Below are 24,658 nucleotides of genomic sequence, written 5' to 3'. Positions count from 1 at the left end.
GCTCCTTTGGAATTTTCTTTGCATTTTTGCAGTCATTTATATTATTTGATCATGGTCGCTTGCTGTTTCTTTACGGCTGTAATCACCTCGATGATTTGGCTCGTGATTTCACTACGTGTATCACGTATCAGACTACGCCAGATAATATTTCGAAAGCCCTGGACTCTATTATCGAATTCCAGGTCCAGACAATCCCTTCCGCTACATCACTCGGAGTCCTACAAATATCACCTACGAGAGATCCAGAATCAAATCCATCCGGGGAAACGTAGAATTCAAATCCATGTGTTCGTGGAGGACGAGAGCGTGTTGTCTTTCGGGCCGAAACCCGTTTCAAGCTGTGTTGAAATCGATGAAACTGGTCAACCTACTGGCGCAATACCTCTAGAACCCGACACACAGTACCGGTCCGATATGGACGATGGCTATCATTTTTATTATTCCTATGACATAATTGGAACCGATATAGTACTTCATACCATTGACATCCGAAGGGATCGCCATTCCAATTCGCCATACCAACCTTCCTCGAGTAATTACCTCGGACAATCATTAGTCCATTTTTTGTCGCGCATCTCCTTATACTTCCCGAGCGTCTTACAACACGCAATCTACCAATTGTCGACGATCGCTTATCAGGCCCTTGAGGCTTTTGTGATAATGAATTACATATATTTCATGATTTACTTGCGGCGTTTAAGGCACCGACAGCTGGACACTCCTGGTGATGGATGTCTTTTTGTCTTGTTTTTGTTTTGTTGCAACTGTGACTTTCTATCTGATTGATTATATATAGCAATGGCAAAGAGTTGGGAGTTGGAGTTGGAGCTATCTGGAACATAGTAACCTGCTAGGTCTGCCAAGGTCCTTGATGGCCTTTGCTGTTCCATCAGAGCCCAAGAGCCCAAGATTTCCCATTGTTAATGAAGTCTATATCAACTTAGAACTTTGAGTACTTTTATAATGTACAAGTACGAAGAAGATTTCGTAAGCAAGCGTTGTGGAGACCTTTCCAGTGCAGTGACCTCCGATGGCCATTTGAGGTGGATCATCTCATGTATAATCTGGCTAAAAATACGCTAAGCTGGTACCTTATGCATGGGGAGGCTCTGCAAGGGACCTGCCGAGTTCATACTAGGGTAGGTAGGTACCTACATTGGTCGATCCTCCACGTCTCGTGGCTTGTACAAGCCACTTAAATTATCGGGGACTCCAGGTGCTCAGTCCGTATGTACTTAGAGGTAGGTAAAGGTCTCTCCTGAATGCACGCATCACCGCTTTCGCTCGGGGGCTCAATGTAAGTATCCAGGCAACTGGGTTGTCGTGGGCATCTATCGAGTCTTAACGGTCAAATTGACTAGTAAGTATCTCATCAAGACCTAGAACTACGAGAATGGACTTTCAGGAGCATAAGGGCTCGGCTCCTCCCGTGAGCCAGGCCTCACACATATCCGGCCAAAGGAAGTTTTTGTCAGCAATTCTCACATCCGCCACCATCCATAGCTTCGATAACGTCAATAATCGCCAATCTTCGATAACCGGATCCTAAGCTTAGAGAAAACAACAATGCCGAGGTACATAGGTAGGTCTAAGTTTTCCTCTGTGGCTGGGCTCAAATTGCCATGGTCGTCCCCATGAACCCCTTCTCCGGGAAGAGATCAATCCGCCTCGCAATCGCGATACTTTTCTGCTACACTTCAGACGATAGGCCCAAGCAACGGTAGGAGGTAGTCCAGAACTGCTCTGGGAGCTTGGGAAGTAACTCCAACCATGCTCATTCATCTTGCGGATTCCAAGCAATAGTTTCAAGCCCTCTAGAGACATGCCAAAAGGACTGATCTCGGCGTCTCTCTAGTTATAGATACTTAGGATAGCACCTGTGTGCGGATTAACATGGATATTGTCCTTGAGAAGGTCGGCATGGTCAAGCATCAATGGCTAGTTATCATCAAGGATACCTGTCAGTTGAGGCCATTGCGTGAAGAGTGCTAATTGTTCATCGCTTATGACAATGATACAAGTACGCTGTGGGCTTGAGTGACTACTCTAGATTACTGTAAAGAGCGACGATTGCCCGTTAGGTAGAAGAAGACTAGGCATCAAAAATAGCCTAGCATACCTAATTCTACGGTGCCATAATTATTCGTGATTAAGTTGGATTTATCTCAATTGTTTCCCCCTATCAAGTAGGTAAGGGCCAAAAAGCTGAGGGAGCCACGTCCGGTAAATCTGTTATTTTATTTGATCCTGTAATTCTAAAATCTTCGAAAATCATGCTCTCCTGTTCGTTCCCAATTTCCCCTGTCATATATCCATGTTCAAGAACATTAGTTCGAGATAGAGTTCAATTTATGCTAGTATAGATAAAATTGGGTTAAGCCACAGTTCCACACGAGCTTAAGCCACACCTCTTGTACGTACATTGAGCTCTTAGCCCAGCAATACAGCGCCGGGCTCAGATATCGAAAACTCGAATTGACAGTTAACCTCAACCAAAGTTCAAAATAAATACACAATTTATTTTTACAATGTTCTCCAAGTCTGCGGGCCAGATAATAGCGCGAATGCGCAACCGGAAATTATCAGCGAGCCTAATCCCGAGGTCTGGCCTCCAAGTGCGGGCGCGCTTCTCATCGACGCAAGCGCCCAACGAGCCCAGACCAACAGGATCTCTTGATGTAAGGCCCAACACCCGGCGCAAGATTCTCCTACCAGACAGCAAGAAATCAGATAGAAACAAGCGACATAGAAATCGAGAAAGTAGACTAACGCGCCCTCTTTGTTCACCATAGCACAAGAACTTCTACAAGACCTTCGGCCGCCCCATCGCCAAGGTCTTCTTGATGGCCATTTTCACATACCAGCTGGCGTACTACTTCTGGGTGCGCCTGGAACAGAACGAAATCCGATCCGAGATGCAGGGTGCGTTATCTCGTTCTCCTCCTTTTCCTTCACACCGTCAATCTAGCCCAACCTGCACTATGGAAGATACGACTCGCTAATTGGGATTCCTGCACGGTATACAGCCATCATAACCGATCTCGAGACGAGGATAGAAGCGCTCGAGCAAGCGAAGACGCAGAAGAAGCGATAATGATGATATTTTCAAGATGTTAATGATACCATGAGCCTATGAGACGCGCCGAGGGACGATTACGATATGAATTGTTGAGTTCGCGGTTACAATGCTCGTCATGAACAGTTGAACGTGGCTAGAAAGCTGCTATATGCGGAAACAGCAGCGCCTCGGCTTTGCCTGCCTTGTCTTGCTGCTAGATTTTACAGATGACAGGAGGCTCGATATGCCCACGAAGCAAGCAAGCTTGTTAGGGCATATCTAGATCAACGGTGCCTATATTGGCCATCGATGTCAACATGACCAACTGCGCACTTGTGTTAAGGAGGCGCTGTGCGGGTATGTCCCGCACAGGCGACAGGCAAGACGAGTGTCCTGTATCATGAAATGACATCAGTCGCATTGTAGAGATCAGCCACCTAGTAAGCTATATCCCCATGAGAACACACATAAATCTCATTATATAGTACGATATCTAAATCAAACGCCAAGAACGCCTATGCCAATGCCTTGCTTCTTTCCATGTAGTGCCTGTTTCACTGCGCCTGCTGTTCTAAACTCAAAAAGAGGGCCTCACATGTAGAACCCAAACCTCGACGCCTTCATGTGAATCTTCTCTAATGGCATCACCCATAAGATTATTCCTAGGTTTTCCACCCCTCTACTGTCTCATGTAGAGTAGATCATCATACCAAGAGTAACGGTACAACAATGAGAGCTACCATGTTCATCCAAGACATCGCTGTCAAAGTAGCGGCGCTTGGATAGTATGCTGATCCGGGGTAGTTACAAGAAAGCTCTTTGCTCGTATCAGGAACCGCATAACTGGTGTTGAAGCCATATTTCGAATTTGGCAACGGACAGGCAAAGCCCATAGATGAGGGGCAACTCTTGACGAGTTCATAGCAGAGGTAATCGCAGGGCAGTACTTCCTTGTAGGGCCCAGGCTCGATGGCTTCATCAATCTCTACATTCCTAGAAGAGCTGAAGGCCTTGTTCCCACCGTACTTATCCCTGATACTCTGGTCGACGAAAGTGCCGTTGGGGAATGGTGCGTTGATATTGCGCATCTGTAGATAATCTTGATCCGGCGTAGAGAAATCCTCGCACCTCGGTATAGCGACCGAGCAGAGCCAGTTCTTGTATGCTTGTTTGCAATCATCACAGTTTCGGATAAGGGAGTACTTCTGGGTGGGCGGCGCCTCGCACGGGGTTTGTTGCAAGACCTTGTCAAAGTTATCCCACATCGTCTTTGTGTAGTCATCATAATAGGCCGCGAGAGCTGTTCCATTGGGAAATTTCTCTGGGTTTCCGGGTACAGCGTATCTCGTCTCTGTGCAAACAGTCAAGTTGAAGATGAATGTGCACGCACCATCTAGTAGTATTGTAAGTATACTATGAGCTAATACGCCCACATGAGGATACTCACTAGGTTTTGTGCTGAAGTCAACGGCGCTATACACAACCATGCCACCTCCAGAGCTACTTTCCTGCCTTTTTCCAAGTGACAAACTCGTATTCAAGGCTATTATCCCTGAGTATTCGGTGCTGGCATTTAACCCGCTGATGTAAAACTCTTGTGTTGTTAAATTAGCATCGCCACCTTGCCTCAAGCCCGTCGTTGCTTGACTACCACCATTTTGAAGTGGTCGAATTTGCGCCCATTTCTTCAACCCACAATATGATTTCCGTATACCATTGATAGCCAGGTTCTTTTTGTTCTGGACAAACACTATGTACGGAGCTGTAGGAACCACCTCTTCTGGGCGGCTTGTAAGGTTTTGTGTCGTCAGCAAGGAGGAAGAGGCATCGGAATCCACCCAGTACAAGTTTGGTTGGGTTTCGCTATCATATGAATGATAGAATTCATCGAGAGACACTGCTACTTCATAATTATATGGCAACGTAGTGGTAAAATACTTTGCAGAAACCTGAGGGGCTGATATACTAAAATATACATCGCTATCGAGCGACGTATTGTACAAAACAGCGCCTTCGTCGAAGACAATGGCTTTCTGGGTCTTTTCATCTCCTCCTGGTCCGGGCGAGGTGTTTTCGCTTGACGTAGACACAAATAGAGTCAATTGTGGAGGGTCCATGGAGGTCTGGTCGGGTGAGATACGACCTGGCTGATCGCAAGTGTTAACTGATATATAGAGTGTTCTGGATGGCGTCTGTCGTCGGACTAGATCCTGGCCGGTGCTCAATTCCTCGTCCCCGTCACGTTCGGCCCCTTCAAATTCTCGTGTCTCATTCAAGCTTCTACGAAGTTCATGTGTCGCACCAGCCTCTTGCGCCGATCTTCCAGAGACCGAAGCTACTTCGAAAACATATGCGGTAGTCATCCCAGGGTCAAGGTTTCTCGTCGTAGGATTGTCGACATCGAGAGGCGCAGCCCCGTCTGCAGCCCTCCCTATAATACCCCGATCAAACAAGGGGAAATTGGGCTCGTATGACGGCACTTGGACGTCGAGGAACTCTGTCGCATCATCGTCATCGTAGAAAGAGCCAGCCTGTTCAAGAGTGCTCGGAATCTGGGCTAATTCGGCAGCCAAAGCGAATTGCGGCGTGAAGAGGAAGAAATATAGAACAATGACGAAGCATGAGGCTATTACAGAGGCAGCGAGACGCGACTGTAGCGGACTGAGCTGCATAGTGATTGCATAGCCCCGGCGGGCTTACGGAAGAAGAAAAAGCGAGCAAAAAAGTCAGGAAGGAAGTGGATGAGCGTTAGCCGTGAAACTCGATGACATACATCCTGTGGCGACCCGAGCTGGAACTTAAGGTTAGGTGATTCCGGGTCAGTTACAGGCGTCGGAGGATAAGAAATGGAATGATATCGTCTCTCGTGTCGTTGACCCTAGTAGCAATCGTTTGCTAATGGGCTTTGTGTCGAGTATATTGATCTTCTGTAGAGTGGTTGTTGCGACGACTCGTCCGTTGTCTCCAAGGGGCTGATTGTCGTAGGGCTGTTTCAAGCAAATCATTGGCGGCCTACAGCAGCTATTACCTAGGTACCTCCTGTCAGGCCCCACGCTGCTGCGTATGTACCCGCAGTAGTGCACTATTATTGGCAGTTACTTCGTAGGTGCTTATCCGCCAAGAGTCCCGCCAAAGGACCCCAATACTGCGTAGAATTGTGAGATGTTGGTATTTTAGAAAGATGGGGCATATCTACCTACCTAAGGTTAGGTACGGTGGCCCACAGCGCTTTCTGAACACAAGACGGCAATTGAGATTTCGATTCAGCTTGCTCTGTGTTCACATGTTTTGAAATATCCGGACTCCCTTTTTCCTTCTCAATACAGAGTGTCTTTCTGGCTTCACTTTGACATATAAGCCACAATTACTTATTCTCTGTGGCGCACAAATCTATGTACCTAGAGGTAGGTAGCACCGTGAGAACAAAGCACCAGCCACAAGTCATGGGCGCAGCATGACGGGACTGGACTGGATATCTCGGCAGCCTAGTCCTAGACTAGGTAGTTGATGACAGGTGCAGTGTGGCGAAGCTGGCGCATCGTCGCCAGTATCAAATGAAATGAGAGGTTTTGCTCGCAGACAGCCTGTCGGTTCACTTGTTATGGATAGCATGGTTAGGCCGATCACTGAGCGATTTGTATATCGTGGAGTTCGACTCTGAGGAACAACGCGATTCCCGGGCTTCCTTTCTTTGCCCTGCAAATATCTCGCTTCAACTGCTTCAGTTAGGGTCGTTCGTAGCATTTAGCGCCAAGGACGTGACAATTGCAACGAAACTAATACACACCGGATCCTACAAGCTTCGTACGAGTAGAATCCAAGTACATGGCAGACTCGAACTCCCAGGAAAATAGGCCGCGTGGCCCACGTCTATATCACAAAAAATCGAGAACGGGATGTTTACGATGCAAGCAACGGAGAGTCAAGGTAAGACGGCGCTACTGATTTCTCGGCGTTTGTCGCCTTGGTGATGTTTCTGGTGTACACTCGGGCAACGCCGCGGCGAGAAGACGGATTGTAGCTAACTTCACAATCCGTGACAGTGTGATGAACTGCATCCTAGCTGTAGCAGCTGTTCCAGGCATATGGTCGAATGTGTTTACCAGACACGACCACCCGCCTCCACGTCTGCGCAAACCAGTTCCCTAAGTGTCACAGCCAGCACACCGGGAACGCCCACTGTCACCAGTGCCACCAGCGCCGGCTCTACGCCTGAGATGGTCTCCCAAGGGCGTGGGCGGACACCTCTGAATGCTCACTCCAATGAGCTGACTTCGGTCCAGTCACCGCACAGCTCCAAGTTTTACCCGTCTCCCAGTTCGTCTCATCCCACTTCCCATTCTGATGACGCCGAATCTGAAGTAGAGTTGCCTGATGGCCCCTGGCGGAGACTGTGGGAACTGCGATTGTTACACAATATGCTACTTTTAATGAAGCACCCGTTTGACGAGCCTACAGCGGCCGAAATCCAACAATTGTGGTCTAAAGACGTGCCCGAAATGGCCATCTCTTATGCGCAGAAGCGAGGACGATGTAGTCTCCTCAATATCGAATTGGCTCATTCAGCGCTGTATCTGTGGACGAAGAGCACGGACAAGCAGGAGCGCGATGAGCTTTTCAAGCTACAGCAAACATACCAACTCATGTGCAGCAAGGAGCAGAGGCGAGACGTGGAGGAGATTCCAAACGCAAGTCCACAACTGCTGGACTACATCTGTTTCACAGCCCTCAGGATCGTGGCCCATTCCTTGGCCTTAGTGCAAACCTTGTCCATAGATCCATGGGAGCCACCTTTACAATGGCTGTACATGGGTCGTGGTGCTGGATATGTCTTCCATACGGCAAGGGAGGCCATCAACCCCGATTGTGAGACTCTTATTGCCAAGTTTGTGAGCACGCCGCCAATCATGCGCGATCCTCATGAGTTGATATTGGGTGATTATTCTCGGCTGGCATGGCTACTTGACCATCCCGCTCACCCAAGCTCGATCGAAGCACAGACAGACCAAGAGCTCAACGATGACGGTGTGAGGTCTGTTTACGAGAAGGCATTATCATACACATGCAGTGTCCTCCGGGCAATAGATCGAAAGGAGCCGCAAGGAGCCATTGCCCGAAGACTGGGTGGCTTTGCGGTCTGGGTACCCATCGAATTCAGCAAATTCATCGAACAAAGACGCCCGCGAGCATTGGTCATCTTGGCCCACTTCATGTCCCTATGGCTAGATTACGAAAATCTGTGGATAATCGGACGAGCGGGAGAATGGCAAATACGATGCATCCATAAACATCTACCCGTTGAATGGACCTGCAAGCTAGATGGTCTCTTCGCAAAATTCAAGCCTCGATAAATGCAACAAACATCATTGACGGTTTGGTCACATGGAAGTCAGGGCACTCTTCATCAGCTTTCAATCTAGCTGTGGAAATTGGTCGTGTTCAGTCGCCTATTTCGGAATCGGGATTGGGATTGTTATAAAGCTGAGCGTCAATTCCACTCAGCTCACTTATCAATACAGTGTGCCATATAATTGACGTACTAGGAAACTAGAACAATGGGATGGTCGTAAGTATTATTCTGGCTATCTCTTATGCAGCCCTTATTAACCCTACTATAGGCCAATTCACTTTCATCGGGCCTTCATAGAGGGTGTCTGTAATGAATTATTTAGGGATTTTACCCTCCCCTTAAAAATGTAAATGGCTATTGATGATGAAGCTTAGAGGACCAGAGAATCAAGCGAGGATCTCGTGGTCGGAATAAGAGCTGGATGTGACTTTGATGTCAATGTCATAGTACTATACCCCTTAAGTTATGTATGATACAAAATGGGCATGTGTTGTAAATACCTGATAGCAATGAGGATATGAATTTCAACCATATACCGGTACCCATAATGCAGTTGTAAGAATGAGTCCCTCGCAGGGTTTAGGTTGCGTCAGACATTGCCCCACAATTCACCACTTCACTTAACACCCTCGACACCTTCACTTACAGCAAGTACAAGACCAACACAACTCATCTATAATCTAAATACCTGCCTCAAAACAACTCATCAGGAGCGTAAATCAAAGCACGCGATGGCAAGTATATCAAGGAATCCAGGCCCCTCAGAAGGGACTTCACTAAAGCTAACACGGCGCGTGTCACCATAGCCACCGAAGCGGAAAGCAGCAGGGAGCAGCGCCGCCAAAGACGCCCTCCCCAAGGAGCGGCAGTCGAAGCTCGCGAAAGAGCACAACATCTCGGCGCGCGAGGAGCGCGAGATCAAAGAGGCGTTCGCGCTGTTCGCCGAGCCCATGGACGGCGAGAAGGAGGGCGTGATACCCACCAAGGACGTCAGACGGGCCATGGTGTACGTTCACACCTACCTATGCCATGTCTTATTACTTTTTCCATACATAAATACATACATCACATCATCCTATTCATTTCCATCTACTAATATCCCACTTCCCCTATATCTCATTTTCACTCACCACCTCCCTATAGTCTTAGCTATAAAGCTCACATCTTGTCCAATGCACAGCGCCCTCGGCCTCCCGCCCAGCAAAGCCGAGCTGAAAGAGTTCCTCTCGATCATGGACCCGGACGACGACGGCCACGCGACGTACGAGCCGTTCCTCGCCATCTGCGCGCTGAAGCTGCACGCGCGCGCCGACGGCGACGGGCCCGACTCGGCAGAGGTGGACGAGGCGTTCCGGCTGTTCACCGGTGCCGGGGGTAATGCTAATCCTGGCGTCGGCGACGCAGCAGTAGAGCTCCTCACGCTCGCCCATCTCAAGCGCATCGCCATGACTCTCAAACAGGACGTCGACGAGGCCCTGCTGCGCGACATGGTCCTCGAGGCGAACGGCGGCGCCGGTGTCGGGCGGGGCGTCTCGAAGGCCGAGTTCGAGGAGGTCATGCGCAGAGCCGGTGCTTGGAAGTGAGTGAGTGGGCGATAGCGACGTTTCTTGAGTAACTAGGTTTTTATTCTTCCGACCTAGGAATGCCGCCGCCCCTACCTCATTCTATATTAAGGCGTCCAGTCAAGACGGATTAGAGCGAAGATCATGCTGTCTTTCGATGAGCGAGGCGGCGCGAAGGCAGCGCCCCAAGATGTGGCTAGTTGGCTAGCTACATGGCAGAGGCACACATCTTTAGCTAAACTGACATCAGCCGCGTCGGGACAACTGTAATTTATCAGCTACCACACAAAATCCATAGCTCTGAGGCATGGTCGGAGAGGTTAAAGTGCGAACAACAGCGAAGGTCAGGTTTGCCGTTCAGGGCGATGGACTCGATGGTAGGATATAGGCCGGAAGTACTCCATCGATGATCCTGGTCCTTGGGCTGCCCACAATGCGAATAAGGCTCCTCCCATCGAACCAAATTAATAGGTACTACAACAGCTATAGACGACGGCCAGATATCTCGGGAGAAAGGTGATTTCACGTAAAATTGTGGAACACCGTGGAGTAGACATATCCTAATGGATGCAAGTCCCATGAACGTTGGATCACACAACACCAATATACATATATCACTCTCCCTATGGCCTAAAGAAATATTGCCCTTTATTTATTCTTGTTTATATTTTCAGTAGATAGATATATTGTGAATTGCTCCGCAGATTGCCGCATGTGAACGCCTGAATAAATGCACGCTTACCCATCTAACGCCTAGATATTAACAGAAAATCAAGGCCAGGTATCCTACCTGGAAATTGCCTCCTTTGCAAAAACGACTAAACGGAGAAAGTGAATACGCATATCTCTAAATTCATTCGGAATTAAACCTTTTCTTAAGAGTTACATCCCAATACCTAAGGAGATTGAGAAATCATTCAGCTGGGGTAGCAGTTACATCCGCCTTCTTGGCATCTGCAGCCTCCTGCGCTCTCTTCTGCGAGTCCAAGACAGCTTGGAGCTCTGGGGGTGCTTTGAAGCCTGCGTGGTCCTGGTGCCTCTTGTAGAAGTAATTATCAGGCTTTGGCCGCAACTCCTCTGGTAGCTCGTTAAGAACCGCCTCGAGTATCCCATCGATTGAAGACTGTTTCGAGGAATCGCGGTGCCAGATCGAAATGAGATGCGAGGTAAACCGCACCGAGAGCCCGACGCCACAAATCTGGTCTCCTGTGTCGAGTATTAGCGCTAACTAGTCCTTTAGGTGATAGATCTGAGGGGACATAGCTCCCTACCTTCGGCCAACGCCTGCTGCAACGTCTCACCAATTGCCATCAGCTGAATTCGCGTCCAGAAGTCCGGACCTGTGCTCTTAGGCATTCGAAAAGTCCAGCTACCTCCCAGAACGTTTCGGCGATCCTCCCAGATAGGCTTGAAGCCGCTCTTGAACAGGTACAGGGAGTCACGCATCTTGATCTGGTCAACCGGGGTGTTATTGTCATACCGCCAAAAATCTTGGACGGACTCGATCTGAACGTCCAACTTCTCCAGGGAGGAGGTATAACTGCCGTCATCGGGCTTCTGATCTTTGGACGGCCTAGAGGATGTGTGGATTAGAAACCAGCTCTCTCCGTCGTTGTTTGTGAGTAGCAGGGAACAGAAGATAGATCTTACCTATCGAACCAGACATTCCAGTAGTGTTGAGTGGGCAGAGGCCGCATGGTCTTGAATAGATTGCGCTTCGCATCGTCTCGTTGCTCGGCAGGCGAGCTTACGCTGGGTGAGTTGGGGTCTGAGCTCTGAGAGAGAGAGGAAAGACCTCGTGTGAACAAGCTGGGTCGTGTGGCCATGGTGAATGAATATGTAGATGTGTAGAGGGGAACAGTGGGATGATGCTGGTGGATGATTGATGATGGCGGGGTTGTTGGGTGGTTTGATGTTGCCAAGCCACTCTGTCTCAATGAGGGAACGAGGGAGATTATCAATACTACCCGTGTCTTTGGCGACAGTTTTTAAGAGAGAAGTGAGCTGTGAAAGAAGCTGTGAAGGGAGAGATGACTCTCTGGCAGACAGTTGGGTGGGTAGAAGAAACATAAAGGATCCAGGATTAAAGAACCCTGGGGTACGCGCCCGCCTGCACGGCGCAAGCCAGGTCAGGGGAAAGTAGTACACCTGCGGTAACTTGAAACAACAACACCTTATTCCTTCCAAGGTTGCTACATAGAACCTAACCTTATTCACTGGGCTAGGTAGGTACCTACTAGGTACTTCGTGAAACCCTGCAGCGCTGTAGGTACTGTACACTGCATCTAGCCACGGGAAGCGGGCGGCGGCGGCGTTGTTTGTCGCCGTCTCTGGCCGTCCTAGACATCCCTTCAAAGAGGCGCTTGTGCCATTTGACGTTGTTATTGGCTTGGGAAGCTTGAGCAGTTGAGCGAATGGGGTGATGTTGGGGCAGTTCTCCAGGAGCTAATCGGCTATGTACGCTAAGGACCTACTTAAGACCTGCTCTGTGCTCTAGCAGCGTGACATGTTGCACCGGGCCCATGGCCTAGCCTATGGAATTAACAGCCAGGAAAGCTTCCTTGTCCATAACGGCTATATTACAACCTTGAGCCCAACTGTACATACCAACGATAATATTATTAAGTCGGCCTATTCTCGCATAATAAAATCCAGTTAATGTTCAATCCAATTCCGTTACATGATTGGCTTATGGAAACGATTCTCCCAGCGTTATGTCGTGTGCCCATTGCGCGGGGAAATTATATATCTTGAGCAAATCCATCCGCGAATTTCATTATTGTGCCGCCAGCGTAGGTAGGTAGGCTGTAAAGTTTCACATTTGGAAACTTCCCCAGGAACTTAAGTCACCGATTTCGATCGGCTGTGACGGCTTTTACATTAATGTCGGTTGGGTCGGCACTTCCGCCACTCCTGTAGGTATCTCGATGCCATCCATTGGAAACCCCCGCAAAGGCCATGAGCAGTAGAATTCGCCGAGACACCATCCATTTGCTACTCAGTAACTCCACTGTACCAGATAGTTCTCTTGCTTGGGATGGATGCAGCGAGCTTATACTGTATTACCTTGATCTTCATCTGCAGCTCGTCCTTAGCCGCAAGCTTAGACAAGCTCTAACAGCAAGGGCAAATGTTATATTGCTAACCTAACCAAGATATTGGGATAACACTTGCAATCGAGAGTTCATGCTCTTCTTGGTTTTATCTCAAAACTTATGTCGAAGCATGTTTTTCATACACTTTACTTGTAGGTTTGAGTCATTAGTCGGATCAGGATTACCTCAAGGAAGCCTGGCTGTTAACCTAAAACACAGCTCTCCGATGCTCAACAATACTAAAAATTTAGATATATATACTTATATACAATACCTGAATCTTCTAGTTAACCGCAAAGAGTCAGAGTCGCGAGAACAGTGACATTATATAGTCATGCGGCGCCTTGATAGGACGCCGATATACCATGTCAAACAACTTTGTAACCTAGCGTACTACTTTGCTCACATAGACGTAAGTGTGTACATCGATTTTACTGCAACTACTTTCTTCTCTTTGCTTTCTCTCTTACTAGAGGCAAAAAGGAAATGAAGGGAAAATTGCGGACGGGGTAAATGTCAACAAAAGAACTCTTGCTTCTGCAATACAGTCCCTGAAACAAACTGGATACTTATGCCTCAGTGCGCCACCGGCAATAAGACAATATACTAACCAGCTATGTACCTATTATTCAGTGTTTGACAAGTTACCAGATTCTGAAGGTCCCCTACTAAATCAATACAAAAGGTCAGTCTGGTAGGCAATCTACAAATGAGTTCTAAGGAGCTACCGTCAAAAGGCCAGCAAGGTCGGCTCTTCTGGGCTGTGTCTAACCTATGTCTATATGAAAAAAACGGTCACAGATCATTCTGGCACACGGTCATGCAAATAGAGTTAGATGATTTAAGTTTTTCATCTTCGTTTAGTATTTTTTTCGCTAGAGATACAATGTCCAGAGTCTCGGGACTATGTAGCAGCAACAGTTGATTTTCACACGTGCACTACATTCCCTCAACCCTTCTTCACGTATGTGCGGCCCTGCCCTGCAATGGATCGGCTCCTCAAGTTTGCCTCGCCCAACACCCCATAACCCAATCGGAGTTACACTTGTTAGCCACATTCCCATATCACACAAAAAAGGAGCGGGGACGTCTAAGCCTCCCATACCCATTACCGGTAATACCCTCGCCACCGGTTACGTGACGGGATCTTCCAACGTGACAGCCAGTGTGATAACCACATCATCATCCACAGCATACTCAACTTTCGCCTCAAATGAGAATTCGATGCCGAGTCGAGTTCATCTCATCAAGGACCACCCTTTCAATGTCCCGCCACTCCAAGGGATAGACGCATTTCATGCGAAGAGAAAAAAAAACACAGATAAACAACCCTAGAAATGTGTACTGGTTGTTGCGAAGAAAGAAACAGCCGTAATGGTGCCATTTCGTCTTGGAGGGTGATGGGCCTCAGAACCCCCGACTTGTGACCATGCGCTATCTCTAGTATAAGAGACACCTATCGGTTGGTGTATGCCGCTGCAGTGTACGACAAAAATCGAATGTTTTCGAGTTGACGTTCATGACATTTTACCCGAAATTAACAGTTGACAAAAGAAATCCGTGATGCCGATGAAAACAATGGTATCAGAGCGCAGACGCCAGTTCGTGATATGCTTGCTTCGCGATGCAGTTCAAGTCATGCACGAAGTCAATTAATTAAGTAGACATTATGCAGAAAACGCCAGGCGGAAAGAGATGTGACATATAAATCGAGTTGCCCATGGAAAGACCGGAGTATTTACTGTGAAGCAGCAACACACCAATGGCGATGGAAGGCCCATGCGCTCTTCTGGCACTCTTTGCTGCAGTACTTGGTTCGGCGGCACCGGCGGCACTTAGCAAATTGCCTCGTAAACTCTTCCCATTTGCCGCATTGGTAATAGGCACACTGTCGAATGCCGCCTCGGGTATCATCTTTGCGGCAGAGATTCCGCATTACTACGCCGGCCCAGTACTGCATGTCAGTGCTGTGATACCTGACCGTAAATTTTTCCACAAGAGGGAAAATGTTGAAATCATTGGGCAGAAGATACTCTTCTTCATAGTCTTGGTTACTGAGCGATTCCATTGTAATGTTGTCGCCATCAAGTAGTTGTAATTCTTTTCCGATTTTTAGACGCGGTACCAAGTGACTCTGTTGGAAGTACGATCGAAGGTTGCAGTACTTTGACACATATGCAAGGAGTTGCAATGACATGAGAACGTCTTCTTCCCTCGGCATAGCCGCGAGCATCTGTGGGTTAGGAGGGAGCGGGCGGTCTAATAGATAACGAGGAAGGCTGGTCTGGCTCGCTAGGGGCGGCCGATGGGTCGGAACGATGGGTCGATTAGGAGACAGAATTCCTGCAGGCCCGGGCGTAGGTGTGTTATTGGGAATACTTCCATCCATGGTAGTTCGGTGAGTGATATTAAAGGTGCCAGCGTCAGGTATCTCAGACACTGTCGGTGTGTTAAGATTAAGGGTAGCCCCAGCTAGGGTGCTGTCCCCTTCATCCATCGCAACATCTTCAAAATCAACACTAGGAGTAACATCCGCAGTGCCTGACATATCAGCATCTTGAGACCCGTCAGATTGGACACTATCCGTATTCAAGTCATCTGTGTCCGTAGTAGAGTTTTGATGGCGGATCGAAGGACGTCGCCGAGACCGACCATTGGGTCCGAGTACTGAGGTGGGACGAATTGTTGGAGACCGAACCTGAGGTAGAGGTAGAGGCGTTGTTGGGGAAGCGGGTTGAGATGCCGCGTTGGGGTTGAAGACGGGGACCATGGAGGGTAAGCGGTCAATGTCGCGAACAGGACGAATGAAGCCATCAACCGCCTCCATTGTAGGGACGCCAGTTGCTGAAGGATTGATAGCTTGTCGAGGGGTATTAGGAACAAGGGGTTGGCGGACTTCATGCCTGTGATGGTGATGATGGTGATGGTGGTGGTGATGATGATGGTGATGACGGTGGCTAGAAAAATTTGACCGCTCAGGAGGCGATGTTGTTGGGAAAGACGGAGCAGATGGCCCAGCTTCAGTATTGCTCAACTCCCCAGAAGCTGAGGGGCCTGCGAAAGCAGCAGCAGATACATCAATGGATGGTGGTGGGGCTTGCCTACGGAATGGCCGTTGTTCAAGCTCTAAACGACTAGATCTGTTTGTGAAAGTGGTGAAAGGGGTGGTGGTCTTGGATGCATCCCGGTGGCTGTGGCTTCGATGACGGTGATGATGATCCGCTATCTGTTTCTGCTTAGCCTCCTCGGCCTTCTCACGACACTTCTCGATAACTTTGATATAATTATCCAGAATAGTCGCAATGACGGGGACCATATCGGCTTCAACAACCCGAGTCCTCACATTTTCCGTTCCACGGACCCCAATGTTAACCACGCACTGAAAGGCGAGGTTCCATTTCCACATATCCATCATATCTTTGCTGCGCCCTTGCTTTAGTATGCACACCAGTCTTTCTATGCCTCCATCGACTGTCAAAATGTCTCGAATACGGGCCGATGATGTAGTCAGATAGGCAAGATGGTTAAGCGAGTTAATCAGAGGAAGTGTTGAAGTGCAGTCGAGGGCACGGCGGTCGTACAAGGCGGTGGTTATGCCCACCGATGCCTTATTGACATTGGGAATACTGAAATTAACTTCCCTCATGGTGACGAATAGCTCTCAACCAGGCCGATGCGTGAGAAGCCAGTCGGCGCGAGGAAAATGAGGTAAATATCGGGACGAGCGTGGCAGAAACCGGGGATAAGGAGGCGATTGAGTTTATAGTATATAACTAGATAAAGTCAATTCAGGCAGAGATCGGTCTCGGTGTGTCGGCTGACGGGTGTATATTTGACGATCAATGCAGAAACTTAATGCACAGAGAAATGCACGAGCTTGTTGGTTGCTCGGGAGATATTTTCCCCCAACAATGAGGAATAAAATTGCGCTCTCCTCGTAGCACGCGAAGCTCGGCTTAGTGGTTGACGATGTCAGAGTCCGCAACACACCGATGACCGGCAGCGCTCTATATTTTGAGTGAGAGAAACGAATCAAACCGCTTGTGTAAACAATCCCTGGCGATAAGAGAAAGGGCAAAGGTTATGGCTGAACTGAGCGTGGGGAAGCCTGTACGCGGAGATGACATGAAACTAGATCGTGACTCGAAGCGGCGAAAGATGCCCAAATGCTAAAATGGTAGATGTCAAATGCCGCGACAGCTGACCTGTTCGTGTCGGTGGGACAGGGCTCAAGGAAACAAGAAGATGGAGGCCCGGATCTCCAGCGCGACGGACACTATGTCAGGATGAAAAACCCCATCCAGCGTCGATAGGGAGAGATGGGAGGCGAGGTCGAGTCGAATACAATGGTACGATTAGGAGAGGGAGGCTTCGGGTCGAGACGATGAAAGGATGGTTGGGATGGAAGCGAGTCGGGGGTTGCAAAGAGAAAAGGGCTTAAGCTGGATACAAGGTCTGGGCTTAGCCTTGGCGCTGGGTGTGCAGAGAAGACCGGAGAGGGGGAACAGGGGCACAGACGGTACCTGTAGGCAGGGAGCTTATAGGGAAGCTCGGTTCTGGACAGCCCGTGGTGCAAGCCCTGCAGCACTGGCACGTCGCTGAAGGGACCGCTAAAAAATCTGCTGGAGCAGCTGGTATGCCACTGTGAGTGCTGCCGAAGGAGGTAAAGGTACTTGGCCTTGCCTCCCTATCTCCGCTGTAACTGAAACTAGGAGCCCCAAGAACCATGCGCTAAGCTGAATGAGTAGGCAGCCATTGCCTATTCCATATCACAGCGACTGTTAGTTGGTGTTTCAGTGAGGAATTTTAGTACAGAAGTCATGCCTACTGTAATTGCCTTGTGGGAACGTTATGGAAGAGGTCGGTGGCGGCAATTCCGAGACTCTCAACATGACCTGCGCTCGTTCATCTGTCTACTTACTTACCTACATACATACCTAGGTACTATAGGTATGTAGGTAGCTACAGGCTTTGGAATATTTTCAAGGAGATTCTTATTCTCACTGCTGCTACTACTGCTACATACGTAGAGGTACTACTACTGGCTAGAGCTGTTAGTATTATTTCACGATGACTTTGAAGGCTCAAGAACAAGAGAACGCCATCCGGGTGGATTGAAGTCAAAGCCTGTAGAGTTTCGCGACGTGCGAGCGAGGGTCTGCTGAACGAGCCCAGTGACGCATCACACGCTCACTGCTCACTCCGAGTTCAACCCTTCAGACCCTTACAAATCAAATGCAACGTATTGGACTCCCCAACCAACCAGCCACCCGGCAATCCAGTAAACACGTCTCTGCCCACCGAGAAAACATGGCCCCAGGGGTCTCTCCCCACCACCCAGCAACTTACTTACAGTAGTTAGCCCCTAGGTAACCTAGGTAGGTAGATGTTTGATCAATCCACAATCGCCCACAACAGTGATAAGCGAGAAATGTCGAAGATGCTCGGATGCTCTAACGTGCCTAGCTAGCAACCCTTCTGAATCAAGCAAAGTTAAGTACTGTCTCGACTGTAAACTAGATGGAGAGGGGTGCAAAAAGAGAGGCAAATGACGCAGTGGCAATGGACTAGACCGGGCAGTGGGTGGACCGGCTACTGTCAGTATGTAAGTAATCACAGTAGTTCGTGATGATGGCGAGGTCAGTAAGCAGATACTGGCGAGACTGGTGGTACCTGTTTTCGGTATTTCAATCTTCGACAAGTATGAAGTGTCCAAAAAGATAGCAAAATCGTACCTGACATCATAGGCATGGCTCCGCTAGCAATGGAAATTAGACTACTATATTTATTTCTTATTTGAAATGCCAAATTATTTATGAGCTGATAACTACTTTGCTCCATCAAGGTACTACAGGTACATCCTCGAGAAAAATCAACCGAGTCAATGTGTCAACAGAGGTAGGTAGGTTACCTAAGTAAGTTGGACGATGCACATCGATTGTTACACCTTGGTTATTATGTCAGCCATCTTCTCCGCTGCGGTACAGACCGGTATCTCGAGCACGGCGGGCCAGTAAAGAAAGCAACCGATACCCTTTTTATTTTTTAATTTTTTTAGACGGCGGCAGTTCCCCTGACTTCCTGAGTCAACGAGATCGCCGTTCCTAGTCAGACTCCGTCCAACCTCGAGGTTTTCGGTTATCAATCTTTGTTGCGAGTCATGAGCTGCCCTGATTTACTACACGCTGCATTGCCTAATGCAGCTAGAATACTCATGTTGTGGTCTCAATTGGGCGGTTCCGTCTCGCTGGCACCACTAGGTCTCAGAGGCGGCCAACAAACCTTAAGCCTGTGCTGTCACGAGAGAAGAACCCACTCGTCCGTCGGTCTTGGTTGTCTGAGTTTGGTACAGAGACATTGGATGCAATGCAAGCAGATGAATGCATAGCCGGACCGAAGCCAGTGCTCCAACCTCACCCTCGGTCGGCGGGCTCTCCCCCAGAGCAAAGGGAGAGACTGCGCGAGAACTACGCTAACTACTTTACTTGTACTCTTGACCACCTCAGACAGGTCTCCATGGTATACCAATGGGTACGTGGGTGGTGAAGTAGTACCTTGCAGTCTCTGGACCTGATCAACTGCGGCCGGGGCCGTAAGTTTCCGTTGAAAACGAGGTACCCGGCTTTTCTCCAGGCGACCTCAACGTTGCAACCCATTCTCCTCACTTGCTCCAACATTGTCACGCTTCGGTCGGTTTGCAGCTTTCCCTGTCGTTTTGTTTATGCAGACCCAGCATAAATGGTCATCATGGCCACATACGATACGTGGAAACCGGGACCTGCGAATCTGGGATTGGACAACAACATGCTGTTCTCATAGCATTAACAGGATATGTCTGCTGCTGTCTATCATCTCGCCCATGAGCCAAACACGTTTCAGCCCAACTACAACGAGGGCAGAGATTGCAGTAGTTCCCTGACACGTGATAAACTCGTACGTGCAAGGCATACACGCACGCATGCCTCACGAGTTGTCAACTTATTGGTGAGGTTTATACTGCTAGACGTTGTCTATCAGCTTGGCTCAATTCGCAGTGGGATCTGTCCCCTTGCCCAAGTTTCTCCATTCCCACCCAGGTTATTCCACATGTTGGTCTCGAAGGGCAACGCCTGAAACGTGATAAAAACCCCTTCCATCGCCTGTAATTTGGAGGACTACGATAGATACTCAGGTCTTATAAGCCAGAATCAATGTAGGTGGTCCAGGACGAACGAAGCTCAAAGTAGGTGCTATTTACTGATTACATATCCCATCTTGCTTGCCTCTAATAATCATACTCTCTTCGTTGCCAGACAGGGATCATATTGCAGTCCAAAAATAAACCAGTGTCTTATAAGACATATTGATCTTCCAATGTAACACGAAGCTGCATTTTTTGACGCCATCTGATTTAGAGCCATGAGGAGGTGTTCGTTGACGAGCAACACACATGGAAAGTGTGATTGGTGCATCTTGACGCCTCTTGTCAGGCGCGCAAGCGCTGTTACGCGACGAAACTGACGCTGCAGCGCACATATGCTTGGATCCTCCTTATTCTACCTACCTAGGTACAGTAAATAGAATTCCCGCTACTAGCAAGTCATGGCAAGATCTTAATATTTGCTTCCTCTGTGACGTCAATGGTACTATCCACTCAATGTAGAGTGTGTGCAAGTCATTTCAGGTAAAGCCCACCTATACTGCTTTGCTATATACATAGACTATGGTATATGTATGGATACTGTCAGATCTGACGTGTCGATGGTCGCGAAGAAGGGTGATGCTACCTTCTTATCTGGGGTTGCCGGCGTGGCGGGAGAGGCGCCGCTCGGGTCGCTTCCCGATGCGCCACACAGACAGCAGGAGACCAAGGCGTGGACTGTTGGGATCAACTCCATATAATAAGACAAAGGGGGATCAAAATGGCGAAACATTTAAGTAGGTAAACGGAGAAAACTGCTTCCTGTATACATACCATACTTTAGTACCACATACACACATTCGACGGCATAGGGTAGTAGAGACGAAAGATCACTGTGATCGGAAGCTTAACCAGGCACTCCAGATATCACGGAACCATGTTATAGCCACCGATCTAGACAACATCGGGTTCAAGGTGAGCACACCCAGGATGCCGGATCCTAGCGATAGAAGTGCCCATGGCATCCTCTAGCTGGCCGAGCCCTGCTTACACAGTACTGGAGACGGATCTGGATGAAACGCAGTTCGTCTCGGAAAAGAACGGCTGAGGGGAATGATCCCATATCTCTGATTGACTCTACAAATCATTCCAACGCCTGGCATCCAGATGGGTCATTCAGAGCGGTGGCATTATGTAAACGTCTGACTAAGTTTAAAATATGGAAGGCAATATACCTACTTAATCTACACCGCTTGTGTTGACAAGACGAACAAGCACCTTGGGCCACGACCTCTCAGCACCAAGCAATTCGAAATTAAAGGACAAGCAAAGGTCGTTTACGATAAATATATTTTGGGTGCTCTGTATCGGGTAGGACTCGAATTGCTTACTGATGTAGCACTTGATTTTCTGTTCATGCGTCTACCTATACCTGTGTACTCAAGCAGGTTTTGACAACTATATGGATCTATTTACTAGGCTTTCTAGCGGACGATATCTTGGAACAGAATAGGAAGAAATAAGCCTGTTGAGTTCAAAGCTGTGGCCGCGACTAAAACATCAAGAGCAAGAATTTGCAACTTACAGCATGAAGGTGCCCAGACATGCAGTATTTCTATATAAAACTGTAAATTTATGACTTAAGAGTAGGGTAACGCTCATAGCTTCCAGTAACATGTTAGCAAAGGAATACTCTCGCGGACGTTGTCCTTTCCAGAATCGTACATTCCTTCTCGCTCAGCCTGTCCCCTCTCCCCCTATCCTCCCGGAAATTTTCCTTTCACGATGACTTCTTCACACCCGAGTTCTCAATTCTACGAAGGGACCCAAGAACCATACAAATCCCCCCCAATCCTCCTCCCTCCATCCTCACCCCAAACTCCCATTCCCTAACCCCCGTCTCACAAACGCCCAGCACACCCTCAGCATCCCTCACAAAGTCCACCGCATGATCAGGATATCCCGCGCAGCAATCCCCTCAACGCCGTCGAAATCAAGAAGTCGCAGCATTTCCGCAGTTATCTCAACAGCACCAGAGAGCACCCGTCGAAATTCGCAAGACAACGCGCTTCCGGCGCATGGAAAGAGGCGCCGGACGTCGATGCCGAGTCTGCGGACCCGGTCCCCGATGGCGCGGATCTCGGCCACGATGACCCTGCGGACGAGAACGATCTTTGCGACGTTTGCGTCGAGGTATTCTTGGACGAGGGGTAGTGGGAAGGTTCTGCTTGCTATATGGCCACAGGCAAAATAACGAGATAGCGAGTATAGGTTGACGCAAATAAAGGGGGGAATAGATGGGTGATTAGGTGCTTATTTGTCTATGGCGGTAGGTAATAGATCGGGTGATTCTATGGTTGGACTTGAAGTGGTGACGATCTATTAACGTCGGTGTATTTCTTTTGTTGAGATGACGTTGTCTAGATATTCATTGATCTACATCTTGTTATTCGACTTTATGCTCGTCTCTTTGTTCAAGGTTCACGTTGCTAGGAGAATCTTTTCCTTGCAGCTACAACGAAGCCTATTGCCCCTAATATCCTATAGCAAGAATACTAGGATAACTACTAGCCAGGGTGATAGTACGCTGTCTGGCCATACAATTGCCTAGCCATAACAGTTTCTTTGCTATATTTCATATCTTATGGTATGATAGAGCATTTTTCATCACCCGGAAAGACTCATGTACTAACTGTTGAGTGATAGAATACTACAGGTGCTTGATTTTGTACTCTTCAAAAGTCATAGATATTAAATTCAATCACCGCTTATCTTTGCGTGCCTAAAATACTTCATGCCTACCCATGCAACAATTACCCAAACCCATGCCATAATAGATGTAAGAATCATCAAGGCTGGGTAATATCCCACAATAGGGAGTGTGGGATCGTCTTCGAGCTCAGGGGGCGCATAAGGTGTTGAGCCGACATCCCAAGCCCAGCTCCAGATGTTCAAGCAAGAGCCCATACCGATGATGAAGACAAACCACGTGACGATGAGAACAACCCATCCCCACCACTCTGTTTCGCCATAGTCATGGTAGCCACTGTCTATGTTGCCTAGGGCTGGGCTCCCTGTAGAGATTCCCTGCAGGGACAGAGGCGATTTGGCATATTGGTGCTTGTTAATGGATCGTCGGCGCTGTATCGACTGCGCTGGAGATAGTGTGCGGTGAGACGAGCCGCCAAAGTAAGATTCAGAACCCGAAGAAAAGGCGCCTCGGTCAGCTTGAGAGGGCGGAGGCACAGGTAATGACATTGAAAGCCCCTCGTCCTCATCTGTAGTAGAAGTATAGGAGATGGTAGGACTGGTCATTTGAGCGTCGTAGTTGAAGGCAGGGAATGGTTTCGCCGACGACGGCACGGCAGTCAAGGTCCTCGAGGCGGAGACCTCCGTTGATGGCCGGGGCATTGCATCCGACAATCCCAGGCCGATCACGGGACCACTCGTCATGGAGTCGGGGCTAGAATGCTGCTGTTGTATTGGTGGAGAAACGGGGCTTTGCTTCAAGAGAATCTGCGACGTATCCAGGGCGAGTGGATGTGGTAATTGTTGCTGTTGCGGTTGGGGCTTCAAGTCCCGTTTCTCACGCGCGGCACCGCGGCCGAGCAAAGCCACCTTCCGCAGAGACCCCCTACGCCTGCGGGTTTTCTGCTGAGACATTGCCGCCGCTAGGGCACGCGCGGGTTTATCGGGGGCATTCTCGGGACTGGCTATGGTACCAGAAGCAGAGGAAAGCTGCTGGGCTCGCGAGTCGTTCAGACTCGACTTGCTTTCGGAGGTGCGGAGGAAGGGGAATCTGGTGAGGATGCTGGAGCCGGAACTGATCTTTCTGTGGCCACTAGCATTTGCATCAGTCGGCTGATGCGAGCTGGTGATCTGGGATCTGGAACTGTCTTCCATTGTCATATGGGCGTTATTATTGGCAGATCTGAATCATGATCATGAGGAGTGGTTGCGTTTATTCCCATCATGTCAATGCGATCGTCGCAAGTAAGGATCGGGTCTCATTCGGGGATGTGTGTGTAAATTGGCACGATGACGAACTGCTTCCAGAATGGTTCGGTGGACAAGTCTAAGTCAAGAAGGTATTCGGGAAATATTTGAGTCTCGAGAGGATAAAAGTTGGTGGTGACGTGAACACTCCTGAACTTCCAATTCGACTTAGCGATATCTAACTATCCACAGTAGGAACATGATACACCACAGGCTCCACTAAGCAGCTCTAGCACTTACCGGGACCATACCTACTTACTGGAAAAGGCCCAGGCCGCCTTTTAGCGTACGATGGATGCACTCCAGCGCACTCTAGACTCCCTGCCCCCTGTCACTCGCATTCTGCCGCTGCAGTTGACGGGCATACTGGGGTTTCCTTGTAGCCATCTGTACCTTAGGTACCTAACTGTCTACTATGATCCATTTGATACCTACCATAGAGGTTACCTATGAAGATAGTGATCATCTGAACAGCAC

At 48.8% G+C, this 24,658-nt stretch overlaps 8 protein-coding genes across 8 annotated transcripts; 3 read left to right on the top strand and 5 right to left on the bottom strand.

The window, feature by feature from the left end:
• Nucleotides 1-1,214: 1,214 nt before the first annotated feature.
• F5B22DRAFT_631114 (uncharacterized protein) lies at nt 1,215-2,146 on the bottom strand. Its single transcript, XM_047976595.1, has one exon. The coding sequence runs from the start codon at nt 1,822-1,824 to the stop codon at nt 1,552-1,554; it is 273 nt and encodes a 90-aa protein (XP_047824872.1). The 5' UTR covers nt 1,825-2,146; the 3' UTR covers nt 1,215-1,551.
• A 314-nt stretch (nt 2,147-2,460) lies between these two features.
• Nucleotides 2,461-3,540, top strand: F5B22DRAFT_631113 (uncharacterized protein). Its single transcript, XM_047976594.1, has 3 exons — nt 2,461-2,678; nt 2,793-2,922; nt 3,027-3,540. The coding sequence occupies exons 1-3, from the start codon at nt 2,529-2,531 to the stop codon at nt 3,092-3,094; spliced, it is 348 nt and encodes a 115-aa protein (XP_047824871.1). The 5' UTR covers nt 2,461-2,528; the 3' UTR covers nt 3,095-3,540.
• F5B22DRAFT_631110 (stretch-activated Ca2+-permeable channel component-domain-containing protein) lies at nt 3,541-6,093 on the bottom strand. The gene is made up of 2 exons (XM_047976593.1): nt 4,506-6,093; nt 3,541-4,451 (listed from the first exon to the last, which is right to left on the bottom strand). The coding sequence occupies exons 1-2, from the start codon at nt 5,728-5,730 to the stop codon at nt 3,763-3,765; spliced, it is 1,914 nt and encodes a 637-aa protein (XP_047824870.1). The 5' UTR covers nt 5,731-6,093; the 3' UTR covers nt 3,541-3,762.
• Nucleotides 6,094-6,243: 150 nt separating this feature from the next.
• Nucleotides 6,244-9,034, top strand: F5B22DRAFT_631108 (uncharacterized protein). Its single transcript, XM_047976592.1, has 2 exons — nt 6,244-6,985; nt 7,102-9,034. Exons 1-2 carry the CDS (start codon nt 6,884-6,886, stop codon nt 8,407-8,409), a joined length of 1,410 nt encoding a protein of 469 aa, XP_047824869.1. The 5' UTR covers nt 6,244-6,883; the 3' UTR covers nt 8,410-9,034.
• On the top strand, nt 9,023-10,599 carry F5B22DRAFT_631105 (uncharacterized protein). Its single transcript, XM_047976591.1, has 3 exons — nt 9,023-9,142; nt 9,215-9,414; nt 9,589-10,599. The coding sequence occupies exons 1-3, from the start codon at nt 9,140-9,142 to the stop codon at nt 9,989-9,991; spliced, it is 606 nt and encodes a 201-aa protein (XP_047824868.1). The 5' UTR covers nt 9,023-9,139; the 3' UTR covers nt 9,992-10,599.
• F5B22DRAFT_631102 (eukaryotic initiation factor 4E) lies at nt 10,600-12,394 on the bottom strand. The gene is made up of 3 exons (XM_047976590.1): nt 11,621-12,394; nt 11,242-11,543; nt 10,600-11,176 (listed from the first exon to the last, which is right to left on the bottom strand). Exons 1-3 carry the CDS (start codon nt 11,794-11,796, stop codon nt 10,884-10,886), a joined length of 771 nt encoding a protein of 256 aa, XP_047824867.1. The 5' UTR covers nt 11,797-12,394; the 3' UTR covers nt 10,600-10,883.
• A 2,207-nt stretch (nt 12,395-14,601) lies between these two features.
• F5B22DRAFT_579149 (MYND finger) lies at nt 14,602-17,026 on the bottom strand. Its single transcript, XM_047973237.1, has one exon. The coding sequence runs from the start codon at nt 16,709-16,711 to the stop codon at nt 14,804-14,806; it is 1,908 nt and encodes a 635-aa protein (XP_047824866.1). The 5' UTR covers nt 16,712-17,026; the 3' UTR covers nt 14,602-14,803.
• Nucleotides 17,027-22,690: 5,664 nt separating this feature from the next.
• On the bottom strand, nt 22,691-24,364 carry F5B22DRAFT_579102 (uncharacterized protein). Its single transcript, XM_047973236.1, has one exon. The coding sequence runs from the start codon at nt 24,092-24,094 to the stop codon at nt 22,943-22,945; it is 1,152 nt and encodes a 383-aa protein (XP_047824865.1). The 5' UTR covers nt 24,095-24,364; the 3' UTR covers nt 22,691-22,942.
• Between the last annotated feature and the right edge of the window lie 294 nt (nt 24,365-24,658).

Source organism: Xylaria bambusicola, assembly GCF_022495145.1.
Source record: "Xylaria bambusicola strain CBS 139988 unplaced genomic scaffold F5B22scaffold_96, whole genome shotgun sequence".
Taxonomy (NCBI): Eukaryota; Fungi; Ascomycota; class Sordariomycetes; order Xylariales; family Xylariaceae; genus Xylaria; species Xylaria bambusicola.
This window is presented reverse-complemented; position numbering and strand designations above follow the sequence as displayed.